General features: G+C 47.6%; 1 protein-coding gene across 1 annotated transcript in view; it reads right to left on the reverse strand.

Moving 5' to 3' along the window:
* The window catches only part of LOC133139309 (ephrin type-B receptor 2-like), a 146,996-nt gene that overhangs the window by 25,962 nt on the left and 99,067 nt on the right, over positions 1-21,967 (reverse strand). The window contains exons 4-5 of the mRNA XM_061258758.1: positions 14,481-14,636; positions 13,157-13,492 (exon numbers count right to left, since the gene is read on the reverse strand). Of these exons, the coding sequence (XP_061114742.1) occupies positions 13,157-13,492; positions 14,481-14,636 (492 nt within the window). The remainder of the gene's footprint in view (positions 1-13,156; positions 13,493-14,480; positions 14,637-21,967) is intronic.

A 21,967-nucleotide genomic window follows, 5' to 3' on the forward strand; every position in this document is an offset into this window, starting at 1 on the left:
TTTCCTGGCTTCTGATTACAGATACAATGACTGCTGCGGCATCCCAGATCCAAGAAAGAAAAAAAAATACTCCCTTCATTTAAGACAAAAGATTATAGTTCACTTCTATGGGAATATTGTGTTTACTACTCTACATGTGTGGCAATGGGAAGTGTGTGTGTGTCTGCGATGTTTGTGTTTTCTCCCCCAAGTCCACTGCAACAGCTGCGCTCTAGCACTCTGTCTGGTGAGATGAGTGTAATCAGGACTCATTCTCGTTATGTGGTCTTTTGGCTTTTTCCAAACAATTACCCTCGGTGGCTCCATAATGAACTTTCTGTGTGGAAGAGAGGAGGCGTCTAACTCTCTTTCCAGGCAGTATTTCATGCCAAAAAAACAAAAACAAAAAAAAATCAGAAATTATTATTATTATTTTTTTTTGTGGCGTAGACGGTGTGAGCATCTGTGGGCTGTGCACAGACCCATCCAAGTTTCTGCATTTGATTAATCTTCCTTTCGGCATAAAGAGTCAGGAAGGACTGGTCATCGCTCAAAATGCGTGTCCAGAAAAATGAGCCAAGAATAGCAGAATATTTCAATAAATCACAGGGAGATAAGCCGATTAAAATGCTTCCCTGCGTCTTGTGAAACAATATTTGAAGGCCTTTATCAGAATTTAGTGTTAATATCAATATTTTTTCAATTCACATTAACATTACATTAATGGCATTTGGCAGACGGTCTTATCCAGAGTGACGTACAGTTGATTAGACTAAGCAGGAGACAGTCCTCCCCTGGAGTGATCATGCATTATGGATGTGATGCTTTGACTTGTGGAAGAACCCATGCACTTGTAAGTCGCTAGTCTGCCAAATGACTAAAATGTAAAAATGTAAATGTTTATGTCTGCTCCATCAACGCTGTTTTCATCCACCTTAATTACCCGAGGGGGAACAAACAGTGCGTTAGTGAAGCGGGTTTCATTGTGTATACCCATGGCATGCTTTCTGCCTCAGACACCTGCTTCCCCCTCCGCCGCCTGACTGACGCAGAGGCTCCTGGAGCCCGCGAGCAGAATCATGTGCCAAAGACCTGATAAGAGAGAGGAAAACTCTGGCTATCGCTCAGCGACGGGAGAGAAAGGGCAGAGCGGTTATACGTTCATCCGGCAGGATTCCGCGGAGACGGCGCAGACTAAATTAAATCCCCAGCTGGGTCAGAGATGCTCGTGACCTCAGGTTCCCCCAGAATTCAGCTTCTTAGCGGTCTGACCTCGTGCTACTCAGCCGGAGGAGAGAGGTGGAGAGGTGCATGATGGGTAGCGTGGATATTTTTAATCACACCAATGCCTTTGCAACAACACCCTGAAAAAGGAAACAGCGTCTTTAATATTTAATTTAATAAGGGGGTTTCTTTTCACTGTAACTTATCAAGAGGTAATACAACATATTCATTAGAATGATACATTAATGGACATTAATATGCATTTTTTCAGAAATAACTAGTGTCCAGTTTGACCTTTGTTTAAACCAAGCAATTATGTTAAATTGATTGAAGCAATAATAGGTGACACTCATTTTATTACAGTCCCCCAATCGGCCTGTAGCGTAGTGGTGAAGGTAAATGACCCTGTAGCGTAGTGGTTAAGGTAAATGACCCTGTAGTGTAGTGGTTAAGGTAAATGACCCTGTAGTGTAGTGGTTAAGGTAAATGACCCTGTAGTGTAGTGGTTAAGGTAAATGACCCTGTAGTGTAGTGGTTAAGGTAAATGACCCTGTAGCGTAGTGGTGAAGGTAAATGACTCTGTAGTGTAGTGGTTAAGGTAAATGACCCTGAAGCGTAGTGGTTAAGGTAAATGACCCTGTAGCGTAGTGGTTAAGGTACATGACCCTGTAGCGTAGTGGTTAAGGTAAATGACCCTGTAGCGTAGCGGTTAAGGTAAATGACCCTGTAGCGTAGTGGTTAAGGTAAATGACCCTGTAGTGTAGCGGTTAAGGTAAATGACCCTGTAGCGTAGTGGTTAAGGTAAATGACCCTGTAGCGTAGTGGTTAAGGTAAATGACCCTGTAGCGTAGTGGTTAAGGTACATGACCCTGTAGCGTAGCGGTTAAGGTAAATGACCCTGTAGCGTAGTGGTTAAGGTAAATGACTGGGACACGCAAGGTCGGTGATTTGATCCCCGGTGTAGTAGCCACAATAAGATCCGCACAGCCGTCGGGCCCTTGAGCAAGGCCCTTAACCCCAACATTGCTCCAGTGGGAGGATTGCCTCCTGCTTAGTCTAATCAACTGTAAGTAGCTTTGGATAAACGTGGCAGCCAAATTACATGTAATGTAATGCCATGATCCAAACGAGGGCAGCGTTCCCGCTGTGCCGCTGCTGAAGAACAGTCGTAAGTGGACGGAGGGATCGGGTGCAGGGCAGTAAATCTGCCCCTGCTCTCGCTGCCTTTACCCCCCCCCTGCAACTACATCATATTTTACCCAAAAGACCCCCCCCCCCCCACTTCCTTTGTAGAGCACTTTTGATTTATGTCACAAATAGATTATATGAAATGCTTTTATAGGGCGAAGTGCACAACTGCATGCACTTCCTGGTATTCCGGATGAAAAGCAGTCTGGGCAATTATTCCCGTTTTCCATCTGCAATGGATTTGAGGAATGTCGTCCAGGAAGTTTTTCCGCTGTAGTAAATCACATTTGTGAAATCTGACTGTAGTCGTGCTGTAAACCAGCCACTTTAGGGAAAACTTGGGACAGTAATATATTTGTATATCATTGCCTAATTTCAGAGTGGGCACCCTTCCAAATGCCTTACAAGCACTCACACACAAAAATGAAAAGATCTCAGCTCCCCAAGTAACCGCTAAATATCCTGAAAAGAAAACAATATTAATATTGTTTGTGTTCTGTTGATATTTCTTCCCATCAATCTTCTTTTTTTTTTTTTTTTTTTAGGCCAATTCTTTTGCCTTATTCCCTAAATGATTAACTTCAGTTCTTATCTTAAAAAAAGTAAGTTGTGTATGGCAATTAAAGTAAAATATTATTTTTCAACATTCATATAATTTCATTCTTCTACGTATTGCACTACTTGTCCCCGTCCGCATTAAAAAAAAAACCCAAAACATTTAAAATGGATTAACATAACTTTAATAAGATTAGCTTGTTGTTTAATTAGGTCTAATTCAACGTTTTAGTCCCAAATGCGCTGAACAACTAAGCGATCTCATGCTGCTTAAAATTAAACGAGTGCTTTAAGAAAACCACCGTTAAGTACTCAAAATACCTGATACGAACGTTGGTTCAAGATTTAAAGAGTAGATGTCCTACTCTGAGACAGCTAGCATTCAGCACTGCTACTGAATGTTCTTGCGTATTATGTCACCTTTAGACAACTGAGCCGACACTGGTGAAGAAAATTACTCAAAGGTGGAGCACTACACGTGAGAACTAATCCTTTATCCTTTGTGTTTAACGTCCAGAACCTCTGCCACAACTCCCCACTGAAACCGTGTTATCATCCAAAGTAAATAAATGACCTCCGCACCTTTTAAAAAAAGCCGCTTCTTCACCAAAGGAGATGGAGCGGATATCGTTCCAGCGATCCAGTGAAATCCACACATCCGCGCCAAATTAGCAGCTCAATCAAATCTGTCTAATTAAAAGCGAAGCGTGACTAAAAGGAATCGTCGCCGAATGTTTCAAAGGGCTCATTAACGGAGAATGAATCCAAATGAGTGCAGAGACAATGGGCGATATGGGAAATGAAGTGCTCCAATACCAAGGAAGCCCGTCGCATAAAGTCATTGCGTGAAAGAAATAATGCCGAATAAACAAAGAACGGGCAGAGACGACATAATCTCCATCTGTACTGGGACCGTGCGGTTTCGCACTGTTATTTAACAAATGTGTCATTTGAGGGGGAAAAGCATTAAAAGGCGCGCTTTATTGCGCGCGGCAAATTACCGTTGTTAAATTTTCCCATTTCGGTGCTCTGTTTTTCTGCTAATCTGATGTTCCGAGCATCATTGGTCAACTTCGGAAAGAGGAGAATATTCATTATCGTGAATTTCCAAATACGGCGTTCCAAATATGGGTTCGGACACACCCGTAATGTATGCTCAACTGCCCCTAATGCCTTCCCATTGTATAGAATTAGCCATTGAAAGGCTAGAAATGGAACCATAATTTAACAGAATGTACAATAAAACAATCACACTAACTTAGAAACAAAATTAACAATGGCACTGCCTCTAGCTCTCTGCAATTCAAATTGAAAGAAGCTTTATTGGCATGACGACACATCAGCATAGTATTGCCAACACAATTATTTCCGTAAGACAACAATGATAGCAACATCAACTATATGAACAGTCATACTGCACATTAATAATTACTGTAATACACAACCCGCAAAAAAAAAAGACAATGTGATAGTGGAGGTCTCTCTCTATCTCTCTCTCTCTCTCTCTCTCTCTCTCGCACGCACGCACGCACGCACGCACGCACGCACGCACACACGCACACACGCACACACGCACACACACACACACACACACACAGGTAGGTAGGCCCTGCAGTCAGTTCCATGCACAGTACATTCTATACACATAAACATCCACCGGGAGCGTTTAACTCCAAAATGCACAGCGGCTCACAATCCCAACGATCAGTCATCCCCTTCTCCACTCCTGTTCGGAGGGCAGTCAGTTCCCGGGTGAGGGATTACAGGTCCCCGCAGAAGCCTGGATTCACTCCACTCTGCAGCGGTAGCATGTCAGCGTTTCCTCACACACGCTGAGCCCCGTGTTACATTAGAGAGGTCGCTGGACCGATTGCTACGTCGTAAGTTCATGAGAGTGGCTATGGGAGAGGTTAGGGGTTTAAACTGAACCCAGATCAATGCCTTCTCCGGGGAAAATGTGCAGTATGCGCTCAGAATACAGCTACAATGATTTCACTGAAAGAAATCCACAAATGTCTTCCCTTCTCAACACTCTGTTTATTGATTTTGCAGTATTACATGTTTGCAATTCTAGTCATCTCATGTACACCTTAACCTTCCTGTTAGTCCCATGCCTGAAGCAGCTAATCTCCGGGCGGTTTTTTTATGGGTCTTGGGTCACAAAGATGTTGTTGATAGTTGATAGCATAGGAAGTTTACATTTACTTAAATGAATCCTATGAACCCCTTAAATTGTGCTGAGTTAAAAAAACCAAGTAGGATGAGTGTCTTTAAAGTACACACACACACACACACGCACACACATGCACACACATGCACACACACCCCCATGCACACGCACATACAGACACACACACACAGACACGGTCGTGCACACACACGCACACACACACACACACATACACACATACACACACACGCACACACGCACACACACCCCCATGCACACGCACATACAGACACATACACACAGACACGGTTGTGCACACACACACACACACACACACACACACACACACAGTATATCTGTTTCTCTAACATACTCACACAGATCCTGTCCGGTTCACTCTCTCTACAAACCACACTCTAGAAACCCCCCCGGCCCAGCACAGAGCTCCACTTGTCACCAGAAGAAGAAACAGGAAAGTCCCTGTCTCTACCTTAAAAAAACAACAACATTAAACAAACATTCCGAAGAGAGTCTCGGTCCATTATTCACCGAGATGTCCCAGCATGCTCCGGGGGCAGCGGGGCTGGAGAAGAGACAGGACAGCCAGTGACAGTCTGACCTAAATCTCCGTTCGGCTCGACCAGCGGAGGCCAGGAACACAGGGCCAGCGGGGAGACACGTCCGACACAACGAAACGAGACTTTCCCATCCGATATCTGTCCCAGGCCCCAGACACGGGCACTCCCCGCTCGATTGGCACCGCTAGAAATCACGCCTGGGGTTTGGGGTTCACACGTTCCCCTGAACCCAGGTACTGTCCGCAAGAACAAGTGCGTTTTTATTGTTTTGCTAGTTATGGATTTGATGCTTTTAACTTCCGGAAGAATCTATGCACTTGGATTAAAAGCGTCTGCCAAATGAAAAAAAATGTAAATGAAAAAAATGTTTTTTTTTTTGTTTTTTTTTTTCAGATCCACTTATGTGTATATAAGTCACCTGAGTTTATATCCCAAAAATAAATGATTTGTAACAACACTCATAATCTTTGAAATGCTTAATGACTGGAGCGGTGTGGGGGCATCGTTTGAAGCACTTCAGTAGAGCACGTGATTAAGTTGGTCAAAAACATCATTAGCAGACAGAAATTTCATCTTAAACGGGGAAACGCACGGAGAGAAGACAGAATTGCCTCAATTACGATTTCTCTTCATCATTAGCGAGCTCACATGAACGCCACTAAACGGGAGCACTTTACTGCAGCTCGGCAGCGTCAACACCAGCGCTTTTGAACAAACTCATTACACAAATAAACACATAAATTAATAAATAACTGAGGACACTGAGTGCCTATATCAAAAAATGCACCCTGATAATACCATGTGTAAAAATCATTCTGGGATATTAGATTGCATACAGTATCTATTTCTGTCAGAAATGTAAATTACTGTGAAGCAGCATTCTCTGATTAGAATGGAGACGTGTGATTGGCTGCGTGGCTTAGGACCCGTCCAACTATGGGTGTGTTTTTCTGTGCAGTCCAGAGTGGAACATCGGAACCCTGTGATGCCACAGAAGAACCCTGTCTAGTTAAAGGGTTCTTCCTCAGGCAAATGGTTCTTTGGCTGGGAGCGACGTCCGTCTTAAACACAAGTGCTTTCAGACAGACAGCGAGACAGAGACAATACACCGGGCAAGCCCCTGGGCCTTCCAGTGTGTCTCCGTCTCAGCTGAAGTTGGGCTGAGAAAGAGGAGCAGTATCAGGGCTGTGTGGCACACTGTTGCAACTTCATAAACAGGAAAGATGCTACACCGGGGTCTTAAGCTGTGAAACCCTTCTCCTGACGTGGCAGGACACGGCTCACTGCATTGGGAATAAGTAGCCCACACTGCGGGGGGTCAGTGCCACCCCCCACTCCTGCTTTTAATGTCAGCAAGTCTCTCAGTTTAATTCAGTGTGATGGTATATCAAACCTGATATTTCATGACAAACTTCCCCCCCCCCCACGCCCCAGCCCCCAATAAACTGGCTGACAGACAACAGACTGGAGAACAGACACAATGGAGAACACACACAGTGGAGAACATATACACACACACACTGGAGAACAGACACACAGGAGAACACACACACACACACAGGAGAACAGACACAGTAGAGAACACACACACAGACTGGAGAACACACACAGTGGAGAACACACACACAGACAGAAGAACACACACACACACACACACAGAAGAACAGACACAGTAGCTGAGTACCCAGCAGCCCAGCCTGTTCCCAGCAGCTGTAATTCACACAGTGACTGGCATTCCAGTGTTAGGCCCACAGACCCCCCAGTGCGCCTGTCAAAACCTCTCACTTAACCTTTAGATACATATTTGCAGACAATACGTCAACTCGTAGGAAGTGCCGCATTTGTGTGTGTGTGTGTGTGTGTGTGTGTGTGTGTGACTCGGTCTATGCAGGTGGGGGTCAGTGGAGTAGAACGGTGTGTTTGCAACCGAACTGTGCAGAACTGTGCAACCTTCGGTTGACCGAAAGCCTTGTAGAAGTTAATGTTTTCTTGCTTGTTTTCTCACTCGTTTTCTTTCTTTTAATGCTTTAACGGAAGTCTCCCTGGTGTGTTACGGCACTGAACTGTAATGACGGGATATGTCTGGCGTGTTTTTCATTTCCATATTCAAACGCTGTTCATTAGTGTCAGGGAGGAGAGTGTCATTATCTGGGAAACACAGCTTTCTGCCGTGTGTGTATTTAAGGCTAATTCTCCCCCCGCGGGGAACGGGGTGTGACAGGCTTGGAGCACTGGTTTCCCGGTGTGAGTTTACATCGCGACTCCGTGTAATTCCACACCGACTCCAAGGCCGTCTCCCAAAGCCTTTGCGAATAAAGATTTCAGACGGAGCGCCGTCATCGCGGAGGAAAGACCTTTCCCCGCTCCCGGTGAAAAATTCCAGAGAGAACTGTGTGTTGTAAATGGTAAATGGTTGGCATTTATGTAGCGCCTTTATCCAAAGCGCTGTACAATTGATGCTTCTCATTAACCCATTCATACACACACTCACAGACTCACACACTCACACACTCACACACCAACAGCGATTGGCTGCCATGCAAGGCGCCGACCAGCTCGTCAGGAGCATTTAGGGGTTAGGTGTCTTACTCAGGGACACTTTGACACACCCAGGGCGGGATTGAACTGGCAACCCTCCGATTGCCAGACGACTGCTCTTACTGCCTGAGCCAATGAGACGACTGCTCTTACTGCCTGAGCCAATGTTGTATGAGAGCCTGAATTGGGTCGGAGACCTGCTTAAGAAGGATTGGCACATGCTAACCCAGGGGTAGTGACAAGGTTAAGGCCAGACGTGTGTTCAACGTTCCCACCAAACTATGTTTGCAGCAATCAGTTGCTGCTGAAAGATTTCAAATGAACATTTACAGTAGTTTACCACCACTGTTTTAATACAAATGGACGTGACTAACATCTAACAATGCTAGCTGGCTCATTAGCTACTGGGATTTATTTATTTATTTATTTTTTAAAGGAAAGAACAAATATTACATTGCTTAAAGTGTATTAGAACAAATTATTGTCAACGTTTGTTCTCTTGGCACCATCCTCGTCGAGAGCTCTGAACTGCCAAAGACCCATCACTCGAGGTTTTTTGTTTTTATTTTCGTGCACGTCGTCGAGACGGATACAAGCAGCAGTGTAATTGGCTGCTTCTTTGCATAATTTGCTTTGTCATGCAGGTAGGGGTCTCTCTCTCACACGCACACACACACACACACACTCTCTTTTACACACACTCAGAGTGTGGAGTGTCCCCAGAGGACCCACTGCCTAAAGGCTAATCTCACCTCTCATCTTCCCCGCATGAACTTTTCTCTAATTACCCCTCCCACACCCCCACACGGGGGTAATAACAAGGCCAAGTGTCAGAGCACTTCACTAATTACATGTCAGCGCAGCAGAAACAAATTAATCATTCTCCTCCATCAGAGAATTACTCATCGCAGATCGGGACAATAGCCTGTTGCCTGCCGCTTGTGAAAGCGCTGAAGATCTCCTCCTCTTCACCAGGAGACGATTACGTGGCAGCGCAGGGCTGTGTCTGGTTTCCAGGGATGGGGAACGGCTGATAAATGAGGCATTCCTACCGGGAATGAACGGACGCACACACCGGGTTTTCATTACTGAACACAATGCACACGTTCTTGTTTCAAACTCGGTTACCACCAGCGTGTCTCCACGGTGACCATCGGAGAACGGCGCAGGTATTAACTGAACACAGCGGCAAGGTTGTTCTCATTAATAATCAGGCAGTGTTGAGCTGCGCTACATTACCGCACGTGTGTTCCAGAAACGGGGGAAACCGAAACTCTGACTGAGCAAGCCGCAAACACTGACTCACACAGGGGAGACTTTTAAAACGCATGCACACGGGAAAGGACACACAAACACTCACGCGCGCATGCATGCGAACACACACAAACGCAGACATTCACACACGCATGCATGCGAACACACACAAACGCAGACACTCACACACGCATGCATGCGCGCGCACACATACACACACAAACACACACAAACACACACCTGAGGAATGACATCATAAACACACAGGAAACAGATCCCCTGGTTAATTACAGCAGGCACTTTGTTTTCATGACCTCTCTGCTCTACAGACCTGCTGAATCACGCCCACCCTGCCTGACCCCTCTGCTCTACAGACCTGCTGAATCACGCCCACCCTGCCTGACTCACAGACACCCTCCCGCCCCACACTGGGCAACAGGAGGGCCCCCCCCACCAGATCAGCAGAGAGAGGGCAGGCCCCCCTCCCTGAATGACAGGCCCAGTCTGTTGAGTGAGGAACAGTGGGGGGGGGGGGGGGATACCTCATTAGAATGCTTTATTAGACTCCAAGGCCTTCGTTATCCCGGACGGTTCCAATAAAAATGGTTACAGACAAAGAGCAGAACACGCAGACCCACACACACACACACATGCATGCCTAAACACACACACACACACACACACGGCGGCCACACACACGGCCACACATGCGCGCACACACACACAGACACACACACACAAAAAGAAAAACACATGCGCGCACACACACACATACACACACACGAACGCACAAAGAAAAACTGACGCATTCTCTAAACAGATGCCAATACTTGAGGAAGAGGGAAAGCAGAGCACTGAATGCATGTTTGGTCCATTACGGTACTTAACAACAAGGCCAATAAAACACAGCGCAGGAAGGACATGAGCAGTAAAACTGCGGTAATAAAAGAGCCGCATCGCGCAGGTCTGGGTAAATATTACCTCAGCTATTGGCAGAGCAGTCAGGCCTTCATTAGTGCAGGCCCTAGGGGATTCTGGGATAGCGGAATAGGCTCTGAGGTTTTCAGTGCAGGAGCTGGTCTGCGGCTTCATTTATCACTTTCGCTTGGAACCGATTTAATTCAAAGGCATGAAATGGGCTTCGTGCCACTCTCAGACATTTTGATACGTCTTTTAGCAGCCTTTTGTCAAAACCTGGGTTTATTCATGCAAAGAAATAATGACTACGAGATGAAAACAGCAATTTTCTACTGAATTTTTACATGTTGACCACTTTCTGCATCCATATCTTCCTGCTTGTCTGCTGTAAATACTCTCATCAAAAACAGCTATGCTAGTGAAGACCTCCCCCTGGGAAAAGATAAAACCGCAATGAGATTAATGAAATGATGCTTAAATGTCAAGGTCTTACCCTTCGTTAGATTTTATGTGTGTGTGTGTGTGTGTGTGTATATGAGCCTATGTGTCTGTGTGTGTGTGTGTGTGTTTACGTGTGTGTGAGTGCGTGTGCGCGTATGTGTTCGTGCACATCAGTGTGACAGTGTGCCAGCATGCTTACCAGTGTGTTAAATGTGTTGCAGAAATATTCAGGGCTAATTGGATTTTCACAGCTGCCAGAACTAATGAGAGAAACTGTGGCATCAACCAGCAGAGTGAACGAGAAAGGAGGGGAGGGAGAGAAGGAGAGAGAGAGGGGAGAGGGAGAGAGAGAAGAGGAGAGACAGAGAAAGGGAGGGAGAGAGAAGGAGAGAGAGATGAGGAGCAGTGATGGGAGAGATAGAGAGGGAGAGAGAGAAGAGGAGAGACAGAGAGAGGGAGAGAGAAGAGGAGAGACAGAGAGAGAGACAGAAAAGGAGAGACAGAGAGAGAGAGACAGAGAAATTCCCACTGCGACATTATAAGCAGGGAGAGAACGCGTCAAGGCCGGGTGCAGATCAGCCCCAGACGTGACATAAACACTGCTCGCCTTCATCCACTCTACCCACAAAAAAAGAAAAAAAAGAAGCTTTATTGGAAAAATTTTCATTTCATTATCTGGTGTTTCTGAAAAGCCATTTCCTCGGGTCAGTGCTGACCGGAGCGGCGAGGGTCTCCTGTGGGAGCGCGGGGAGCAGGAGGGCCCTGCGTTTAATACCGTCCGTCTGCCACGTTCAATAACGCCACGGAGGCAGCGACAGAGCGCAGCGCTGCGAGACGGGAGTCTGTGAACACAGCACAGCCAATCAGAGCGCAGCGCTGCGACACTGTGAAGATAGCACAGCCAATCAGAGCGCAGCGCTGCGACACTGTGAACACAGCACAGCCAATCAGAGCTCAGCGCTGCGACACTGTGAATACAGCACAGCCAATCAGAGCACAGCGCTGCGACACTGTGAATACAGCACAGCCAAACAGCGCTCAGCGCTGCGACACTGAAGACAGCACAGCCAATCAGAGCGCAGCGCTGCAACACTGTGAATACAGCACAGCCAAACAGGGTGCAGCGCTGCAACACTGTGAATACAGCACAGCCAAACAGCGCTCAGCGCTGCGACACTGAAGACAGCACAGCCAACCAGAGCGCAGCGCTGCGACACTGTGAACACAGCACAGCCAATCAGAGCACAGCGCTGCGACACTGTGAACACAGCACAGCCAAACAGAGCTCAGCGCTGCGAGACAGGAATATGTGAACACAGCACCGCCAAACTCTAATACAGCTACAGAGCACAGCGCTGTGATACGTGGATCTGTGAACACAGCCAAACAGCCCTAATAGGGCGGCCTGTAGTGTAGTGGTTAAGGGACATGACTGGGAGCCACATGGCCCTGACGCACAGCTGTTGGGCCCTTGAGCAAGGCACATTGCTCCAGGGGAGGATTGTCTCCTGCTTAGTCTGATCAACTGTACGTCGCTCTGGATAAGAGTGTCTGCCAAAACACAGCACAGCCTAATTCAGCTGCAGGACACTGTGAAGCTGCAGATCTGCAGACAGCACTGACGGTTCCACAGAAAATGAACAATAATAATAATAATAGGGTTTTCTTCCAGAGGAAAATAATGGTCATCTGAGTAGTCATCTAAAAAACCGCCTGATTGATTTCTCCTAAAAATATCCCTGACAAGTAATTGTTATCATGGCAAATGGGCTGTATTTATATTGTGCCTTTTTTCAACAACTAGGGCTGCAATGAATGCTTCTCATTCACACACACACACACACACACACACACACACAATGGCAAAAGGTTGAAAAGCAAGGCACCAGTCAGCTCATCGGGAGCATTTGGGTTAGGTATATTGCTCAGGGACACTTCCACACACCCGGGGCGGGGGATCTCCCCAACTGCCAGATGACCGCTCTTACCTCCCGAGCTAATGTCGCCAGTTAGTTCTGCCTTTTTAACAACTAACAGTAAAATAGCTTGAAACAGGCCTGCCAGACACACACGCACACACACCCACACACCCACACACACTCACACACTCACACACACACACACACCCACACACCCACACACACTCACACACTCACACACACACACACACCCACACACCCACACGTTATGTACACAGAGTCAGTACTAGGCACTGACCACACCATCCATCTGAGGGGGACACACCAAATGAAAGGGGAAATGCACAGGCCGCTTATCTCCAAACCCGCCCTCTCCCCTGGGCCCCACTCACCGGCCTGGTTGGTGGTGATGTTGACGGGGGAGAAGTGTGGGGAGTGGGGGCTCTGGTCGGACACGCCGTTGACGGCCTGGATCTCGAAGGTGTACTGCGTGTGGGCGAGCAGCTCGCTGATGTACACGCGTGGCTCGGCGAGGCCCAGCTGGCGCGGGAGGAACTGCACGTTGTCCCCACAGCGCGTGCAGCCCCCCCGCCCCGCCCCGCAGCTCTTGCAGATGATGTTGTACACCACGTCCTCCCGCCCGCCCGTCTCCCGTGGAGACGCCCACTCCAGCATCAGAGACGTCTCGTTCACGGTGGAGATCACGCGCTGCGGGGCAGACGGGATCGCTGCCAGAGAAACACACGTAAACACACACGCACAAACACACATTAATACACACGTAAACACACACGTACAAACACACGTAAACACACGTACAAACACACGCATAAACACACGTAAACACACACGTAAACACACACGTACAAACACACGTAGAAACACACGTAAACACACACGTAAACACACACGCAGAAACACACGCATAAACACGCGTGTAAACACATGTAAATACACGCGTACAAACACATGTAAACACACACGTAGAAACACACGTAAACACACACGCGTAAATACACACGTAAAGACACATGTAAATACACACATAAACAGACACACAAATAAACATGCGCGTAAACACATGTAAATACACACATAAACACACACGGAAAACACATACGTGTAAACACACGCTTAAACAAGATCTCACAGAAACAAAAAGTTATCCAGGGGTGGGTAACTGCACCCTTACTCAAAAAATATACCTTTGAAACACACTACAGCTGAATTTCACTACAGCTGAATACAATTTCTGGCTTTCCTCTTTTGTAATTTGGCAAATGCATACAAGCAAAAGCATACACGTATTTAAAAAAGTTTTGGGTACACATAGGGTACCGCCCCAGTGATAAGCATTTGTACCTTTTTAGGCACTTTTCATACGCTTATTTCTGAAACAGGACATGCATACTGTAACCAGCCAGGACCAGACAAACATTTAATTTGCTGGTGTAAAATTAATATATTTTACCAACAAATCACGCTCCTCCCTATTAGGTTGCTGGGTAGAACCTGCCCTGGCATTGTATTGATAACCTCAGGCCACTAATTTACAACAACAACCTGCCCAGGGACTACAGATGAAAATGAGCTCATTAGCCAACTCTGGCACATTGATGTGGAAACTGAAAATGTTGATGAATGTGCACCGTCCCTGGTAAACAAATAAAAAAATAAATAAAGGAGGAGTGTTGCCGTGGCGGCGGGGGTACGCACTGGTGCAGGGCATCTGGAAGGGGTCGGTGTCGGTGCGGTAGTAGCCCCCGCGGCACACGCAGCTGGTGGCTCCGTCGCTGGTGGTGCGGCTGTTGATGGGGCACGGCAGGCAGGGCTGGTCCCCCTGGGACGGCTTGAAGGAGCCAGACGGGCAGGCTGAAACCAGGAGAACACAGCAACTATCAATCCCCACAGAATACATCACCCATCAAACCCCACAGAACACATCACCCATCAAACCCCACAGAATACATCACTGATCAAACTCCATCGATCAAACCCCACAGAACACATCATCCATCAAACCCCACAGAACACATCGCCCATCAAACCCCACCGAACACATCACCCATCAAACCCCACAGAACACATCATCCAAACCCCATCGATCAAACCCCACAGGAGAATACAGCAACCATCAAACCCCACAGAATACATCACCCATCAAACCCCACAGGATACATCACCCATCAAACCCCACAGGCTACATCACCCATCAAACCCCACAGAATACATCACCAATCAAACCCCACAGAACACATCACCACCACCAATGGTGATGCAACAGCAGCCATTTTGCACCCAAATGCTCACCACACATCAGCTGAGATGGAGAGGGAGAGAACAATTTAGTAGCCAATTAACATGAACCCAGTGGACCGTCAGGCACAATGTGGCCAGTCTTTAACGGACCTCAGGATCTGACGCATCGCTACGTGCTGCACAGCAGCCCAACTCCACCGACTGCAACCGCGCGCAACTTCCATCCCATCGTAACCATGGTTTCGCATTCCCAAGTGGGGCACTTGAGAGAGAGTGCACAGAACGGCAGTTAAAAATCTTACTGCACAGCAGGATACGTTAAACTGTACACTACGCACACTGTGCACTGGACAGGAGGGTCTACAAGCATGGTAGAAACAAATTAAATCTTGTATGCTTAGTACTCTGCGAACGTATTTTAGTCAGAAAAATGTAATTTATGTTATTTTAGTTTTGGTCCGCTTCCAGTAAGCCTCCGAGAGGCACATGAACTGCCCTGGAATCGTCTCCCGACGAGCAGAGAGAAAGCCCTTATTGGGCGGAGGAGGGGGGAGTAATTAGACGGATGTCACGCCCCCTGAAGAGGCAGCTCTGGCGCGGCAGGACCGGAGCGAGTGGTTCTGTTTACACGTGCGCGGGGAACGGCGTCGCCTCGCGCTCCGTCCCAGCCTCACCTCGGCTACCCTCCATCGCTCCTCCACCGCTCTGGACCGCGTCCCAGAATTCTCAGGGGCAGCGGCGGCGGCGGACACGATGTCAAGCGGAGAGGAGCAGAGAGGAGCAGAGAGGAGCGGAGAGGAGCAGAGAGGAGTGGAGAGGAGCAGAGAGGAACAGAGAAGAGCGGAGAGGAGCAGAGAGGAGCAGAGAGGAACAGAGAGGAGCGGAGAGGAGCTTGACGCACTACGGCATTTACACCGCGTGAAAGAACGCAGGCAGAGGCGTCACGCCGGCTAGCACGAGGATTCGCCCTTTTCCCCCGACTTCAGTTTATGTCATTACCACGCCAAGAAACTCCACACCAAGGCGAGAGATCTCCAATTATTTATTTGCACACAAACACAGGGCAAACGGTCATGATTTGCATTTTTACACAACGCCAAAATATAAGGCGAGACATTTAGACCGGTAATTCGAGTGATTCGCTGAGTCCGATATGGGACTCAAACACACACACACACACACACACGGCTGTTTATCCACATTCGAGTGTCTAATCCCGTGTTTGTTTCAATACTCCGCAAGCGATTCACCTCCTCCAGAAATCCTGCTGTTTACACAAGCCCTCCTGCTTACCCCATACACACATTTTTCAGAGAACAAATTTAATTAACAATTGTATATGTGGAAAGCAAATAAACAGATTGAGTCAAAGAAAATTGTTTGATGACATTTCACATTAAACAAATATTCCGACAGTCATAGTATTTTAATAAAAATAAGGTATTAGGTATTTACTACACAGTACAGCCAGTGGTAATGGTAATGACAATGACAATGATAATTATGATTATTATTATTTTTAATCCGTTATTTAACCAGGGGAGGTTCATTGAGAACATGTTCTCTTTTGCAAGAATGCCCTGCAATAGTGAATAGTTGCAATGGCAAGAGCAGGCCATTCAGCCCAGCAATGCTCATCTTTTCCTCCCACTAAGTGTACCTGCTGCTAAGTTGGCCTAGAAGCTAAATAGTATCACCGTATCAAGCCTGGTCTTGAAAACCCCCCCGTGTTTCTGCCTCCACCACATGTTCTGGCAAGCTCTTCCACACAGTGACCACTCTCTGTGTGAAACAATACTTCCTAATATCTGTGCGGAATTTATCCTGTGCCAATTTCCATGTATACAGCAAGTACAGTACACTTGATGAGTCCAGCCACACACATTCCCCCGTGTTCATACAATACTGTATGTTCTCACAGAGCCGGAACGCTCTCCGGTTCCCGGGCAGATAATCTGAGCGCAGGGGCGAAGGCCACTCTGAAGACGGTGGAAACGAGAAGCAGGAGACACTCACACAGCCACACGGGCTCCAGTCCTGCTCCGCTCTTAAACACTCTGAAAATATTAGCCTTGGCGTGTTCCTTTCCCTGCAAGATTAATGCCAGAACGGGGGCTCTGCGCTAGCAGGAATCTGAGCGGCAACACACATTTTCATCTCACGGCGAATTAAACTCCAGAGTTACTCAACGAGGTGTGGGACACAGCTCAGTGAGACGGGACCGGGGGTGTGTGTGTGTGGGGGTGTAGGGGTGGGGGGGGTGGGGGGGGGGTGAGAGACTTCCCTGGAAAGAAGAGAGAGGGAGAGAGGGTGGGTGAGGGAAGGAAGGAGAGTGAGAACGAGAGAATGAATGTGTGTGAGAATGAATGAGAAGAGGTGAACTCATTGTGCACATTTTCCAGCAGTGTGTTTATCTGTTCAAACAGACACGCGTTACTCAAACCCGCTCCAAGGCCACTGCGCAAGGGGAACTCCAGGGGTTGTGGATCTTGGAAACAGGACCCAGGATGTTGCATTGGGGTGGGGGTTACAGGGTGAGAGGGATGGGGGGGGGGGGGGGGTACAGGGTGTGGGAGGGATGGGGTGGTGATGGGGGTGTAGGATATGAAAAGGCCTGCCTTGTGTTCAATGGGTGTACACGACCTCTCAACTCACTTCCAGATGGCTCCATCAGAACTGGGAAGTAAGACTGAGTAACACTTTGGCTCACCCGAAAGAAAGGTGGCATCCATGTTAGACCCTCTGCCTCACTAGCCATCAAATGGACTTTGACTGAGACCCGTAAGGTTGGTGGTTCAAGCTCCAGTGTAGCCACGATAAGATCTGCACAGCGCATGGGCCCTTGAGCAAGGCCCTTAACCCTGCATTGCTCCAAGGGAGGATTGTCCCCTGCTCAGTCTAATCAACTGTAAGTCTCTTTGGATAAAAGCATCAGCTAAATAACAAATTATGACTATTTCTATTGGACAGTTTTAGCGAGAGGAGACAGAGCAGGCTGGAGGGTCCGTGCGCTGGCTGAAAACCCGGCGAATCATTTCACAGAGATTTAAACCGCCGCCTGGCAGCTGTTGAAAGCGTGAGATACATGTGTTTTCAGCGTCAGTTAATCTCATGCCACACACTGACACGCCGTGACTTCTGCACAGAAACGGAGTTCGTCACCCAGAAATTCCTGAGGGGGAAAAAGAAAATGTTCGGGGTATTGTATACGCCACAAATACGCCACCCTCGTGGATTTAGTAAGCCATTTATGAAAGAAAAATGAACCGCAACTGAATGAGTGAAATCCACACACAGCTGAATCGCCTCAAGAGTCCATTGCTACTGACGAGTAACAGCGCCTCAGCTGCGCCATTTCACATAAATCCCCACCGCGCATTTCTCCATTTCTCTCAAAGTGCCTTGCCTACCCGAGTTGGAGTCAGATCGGTTTTGTGGGATTCGGGAAAAACTCTGCCTTTTCTCGTTTCATATTTTTCTACAGTTTTTGTCCCCCCTGAGCGGCCTGTTTGTAAAATCAGCTCAGAATCTGCCGCTGGCATATTTATCAGGGAGCTCCATGAATCACTCCACGGCTCACAGTCAGAACGCCGCTCGAGAATCAAAACTCTCACAAATATTTATCATATCTGCACTCTCCCAAATGAAGTGACAGCGGAGGTACAATTTGTTCTTCAAGGATCAAATTTTGTACCCTGGACAGCACTGTAATGTTCTCTTTCGGCACAAATGAGTATTTTTTTACAAGCAAAAAAGGTACAAATCAATTTTATATTGCTGGCTAGGGGTTAAATGTCCTATACCTATAGAGTAGAGACAAGCATTTGTACCCTTTAAAGCACTTTTCGTACCTTTATTCCTGGGAGTGTGCTCTGGGGGTAAAAGGGGGCCTTCTTGGTACTAGATAGGCATACCCATTAAAGGTGCAGATCTGAACTACAAATGGACAGCAGGTCTTCCTTAATAAAACTAATTTAACTCACCAGCAAAAGTGGAAATATGTGTTGGTGCCAGAACTCTGTTTAAAGGTTTTACTCCAGATAATGTACTCAATGTCCAACAGTTTCCAAAACACTTCACTCCGGGTGACATACAGGACTGTATGTTGTGGCTAGACCTGGCTTTAAAGCCCCTTTAATGGACTGGTCTACGTACACGTCCCTTTTCCCCACGGAGGTGCTGATAAAGTTATGGGCTTTTCAGAAAGACCAGAGCCGAAGCTGTCTTTCTCGCTCTCTCTCTCTTTCACTCTCTCTTTCACTCTCTCTTTCACTCTCTTTCACCCTCCCTCCCTCTTCAACTCCCTCTTTTTTTAAAGTATGACTAAGGACTATCTTCTGTAACTGTGGTTGTTTTTTGGTTTATTTTGTGATTGTGATTTGTGATCGTGTAGTTGTGTCACTGGTAGTTGTTTTCAGGTTTCTTGCAATGATGTTCTCTGTGATTTATTGTATTTTTTCTGTGTGTATGTGTGTGTGTATTCTGCTATTGTGAACACAGAACAAGAAATAATTTATTTTTTCTTTCTTGTTCTGTGCAAAAAAGGAGACCTTAAAAAAAAAGTATTGAAACATCTATCGCTCTTCATCTCTGCCTCTATCTGTTTCTCTCACTCTTTCTCTCTCTGCCACTCTCAGCCCCTCTCTCTCTCTCTCTCTCTCTCTCTCTCTCTCTCTCTCTCTCTCTCTCTCTCTCTCTCTCTCTCTCTCTCTCTCTCTCTCTCTCTCTCTCTCTCTCTCTCTCTCTCTCTCTCTCTCTCTCTCTCTCTCTCTCTCTCCAGCGTTGCAGACAGTGAGAATAGATCCTCCAGCTGTACTCATCGTAGGAGTGATGGCAGGAGCAGGGATTGTGTGCATGTATGTGTGTGTGTGTGTGTGTGTGTGTGTGTGTGTGTGTGTGTGTAGGGCGTGTAGAGTGTGTAGACCGTGCAGAGTGTGTATGTGTTTGTGTGTGTGTGTGTGTGTGTATGTGCACCCCACACCCACACACACATACACAAACACACCCCACACAGGCAGCATGGTGTGTGAGTTTACGGTTGTAAATGCCTGTGGACAGGACATGCGTGTGTGTACGACCGTGTCAGATCGTGCGTACGTGTGTGCTCGTATTCCTCTGAGAGTATTATAGCCACAGGGCTGGAGACGGTGCAAGAGAACAGACAGAGGAAGAGGGAGGTTCTGTGAAGGCAGCAGAACAAGAGAACAGACAGAGGAAGAGGGAGGTTCTGTGAAGGCAGCAGAACAAGAGAACAGACAGAGGAAGAGGGAGGTTCTGTGAAGGCAGCAGAACGAGAGAACAGACAGAGGAAGAGGGAGGTTCTGTGAAGGCAGCAGAACGAGAGAACAGACAGAGGAAGAGGGAGGTTCTGTGAAGGCAGCAGAACAAGAGAACAGACAGAGGAAGAGGGAGGTTCTGTGAAGGCAGCAGAACAAGAGAACAGACAGAGGAAGAGGGAGGTTCTGTGAAGGCCTGTAGAGGCTCTGTGGAGGTGACAGCTAACAATAACACGGCATCCGTCTCCGTCCCCCGCCCCGCGCTCCTCCGCAGGAGAGAGGGCAAGTGAGGATCCTCCCTGGGGTCCGTGGAGGATCGTCTCCCCGGAGCGTCACGATTAAGAATCTGTCACGGGCGAGGAACGGGGAAAACAGCCAGTGCCAGCGGCCGTATGAGGCGCTGTGGCCCTACAGCAGGGACTCACAACCGAATGGCTGCTGGTTCAAATCTTAGTTGGGGTCCAGTTACTTTATGCTGGAGGTCAATATCGCACCTCACCTGAATGGTTCAGTAAGTTTGTCTTAGCTTAGGGAGTCAATTAAGAGTAAATTCCAGTGCCCTGGACAGTATTAGTCTCCATAACACATCCATATTCTCTGCACAACACATCCATACCCTCTCCATAACACATCCATATTCTCTGCACAACACATCCATATTCTCTGCACAACACATCCATATTCTCTGCACAACACATCCATATTCTCTGCACAACACATCCATATTCTCTGCACAACACATCCATATCCTCTCCATAACACATCCATATTCTCTCTCCATAACACATCCATATCCTCTCCATAACACATCCATATTCTCTCTCCATAACACATCCATATTCTCTCTCCATAACACATCCATATCCTCTCCATAACACATCCATATTCTCTGCACAACACATCCATATTCTCTGCACAACACATCCATATTCTCTGCACAACACATCCATATCCTCTCCATAACACATCCATATTCTCTGCACAACACATCCATATCCTCTCCATAACACATCCATATTCTCTGCACAACACATCCATATTCTCTCCATAACAAATCCATACCTGACCTCACCCTGCAACAAAAATCACTGCAATGGCAACACAAAGGCAAGTTCACCTGTTCATGCCCCCCCCCCCCCACACAAAACCAGCAGGGACCATTTCCCCTTTTGGCAGACCATAATCGTCCCTGAAAATGACATGCGGGATCCAGGCTGTGCTGGGTAATTCAATCAGGGACGGTGTGAGAGCAATTAAGACGACCGGCACTCCGACCGCCTCGCGCACCGGAGCGAATCAGCGCGTCGTTCCACCGAGCGACCTCGTCCGACCCGGTTACCGTAACGGGAGCGCCCATTCCGCCGTTCGGTCCGCGCGAGTGCAGCGGTCCCGGTCCCGGAGAACACCTTCCGGAAGTTTCCGCACCAGACGCGCCAGCGACTCGTGACCTACCCCCGGGGGAGGGCGCAGGAGAGCGGTGCATGCTGGGAACGGCCAGAGAGCGGGCAGCTCGGGAGGATTCAGGTTGACTCATGGCAGCCCTCGACGGGAACCGTCTCTATCTCCAACGGCACGCCGTGTACGACCTACACCGCGCCGTCTGCCAGCAGCCCGCGTGTGCCACAGAGCGGGATGAAAAACGGATTTAATCTTTTACTTTTCAAATCT

This window comes from Conger conger, chromosome 10, assembly GCF_963514075.1.
Source record: "Conger conger chromosome 10, fConCon1.1, whole genome shotgun sequence".
Taxonomy (NCBI): domain Eukaryota; kingdom Metazoa; phylum Chordata; class Actinopteri; order Anguilliformes; family Congridae; genus Conger; species Conger conger.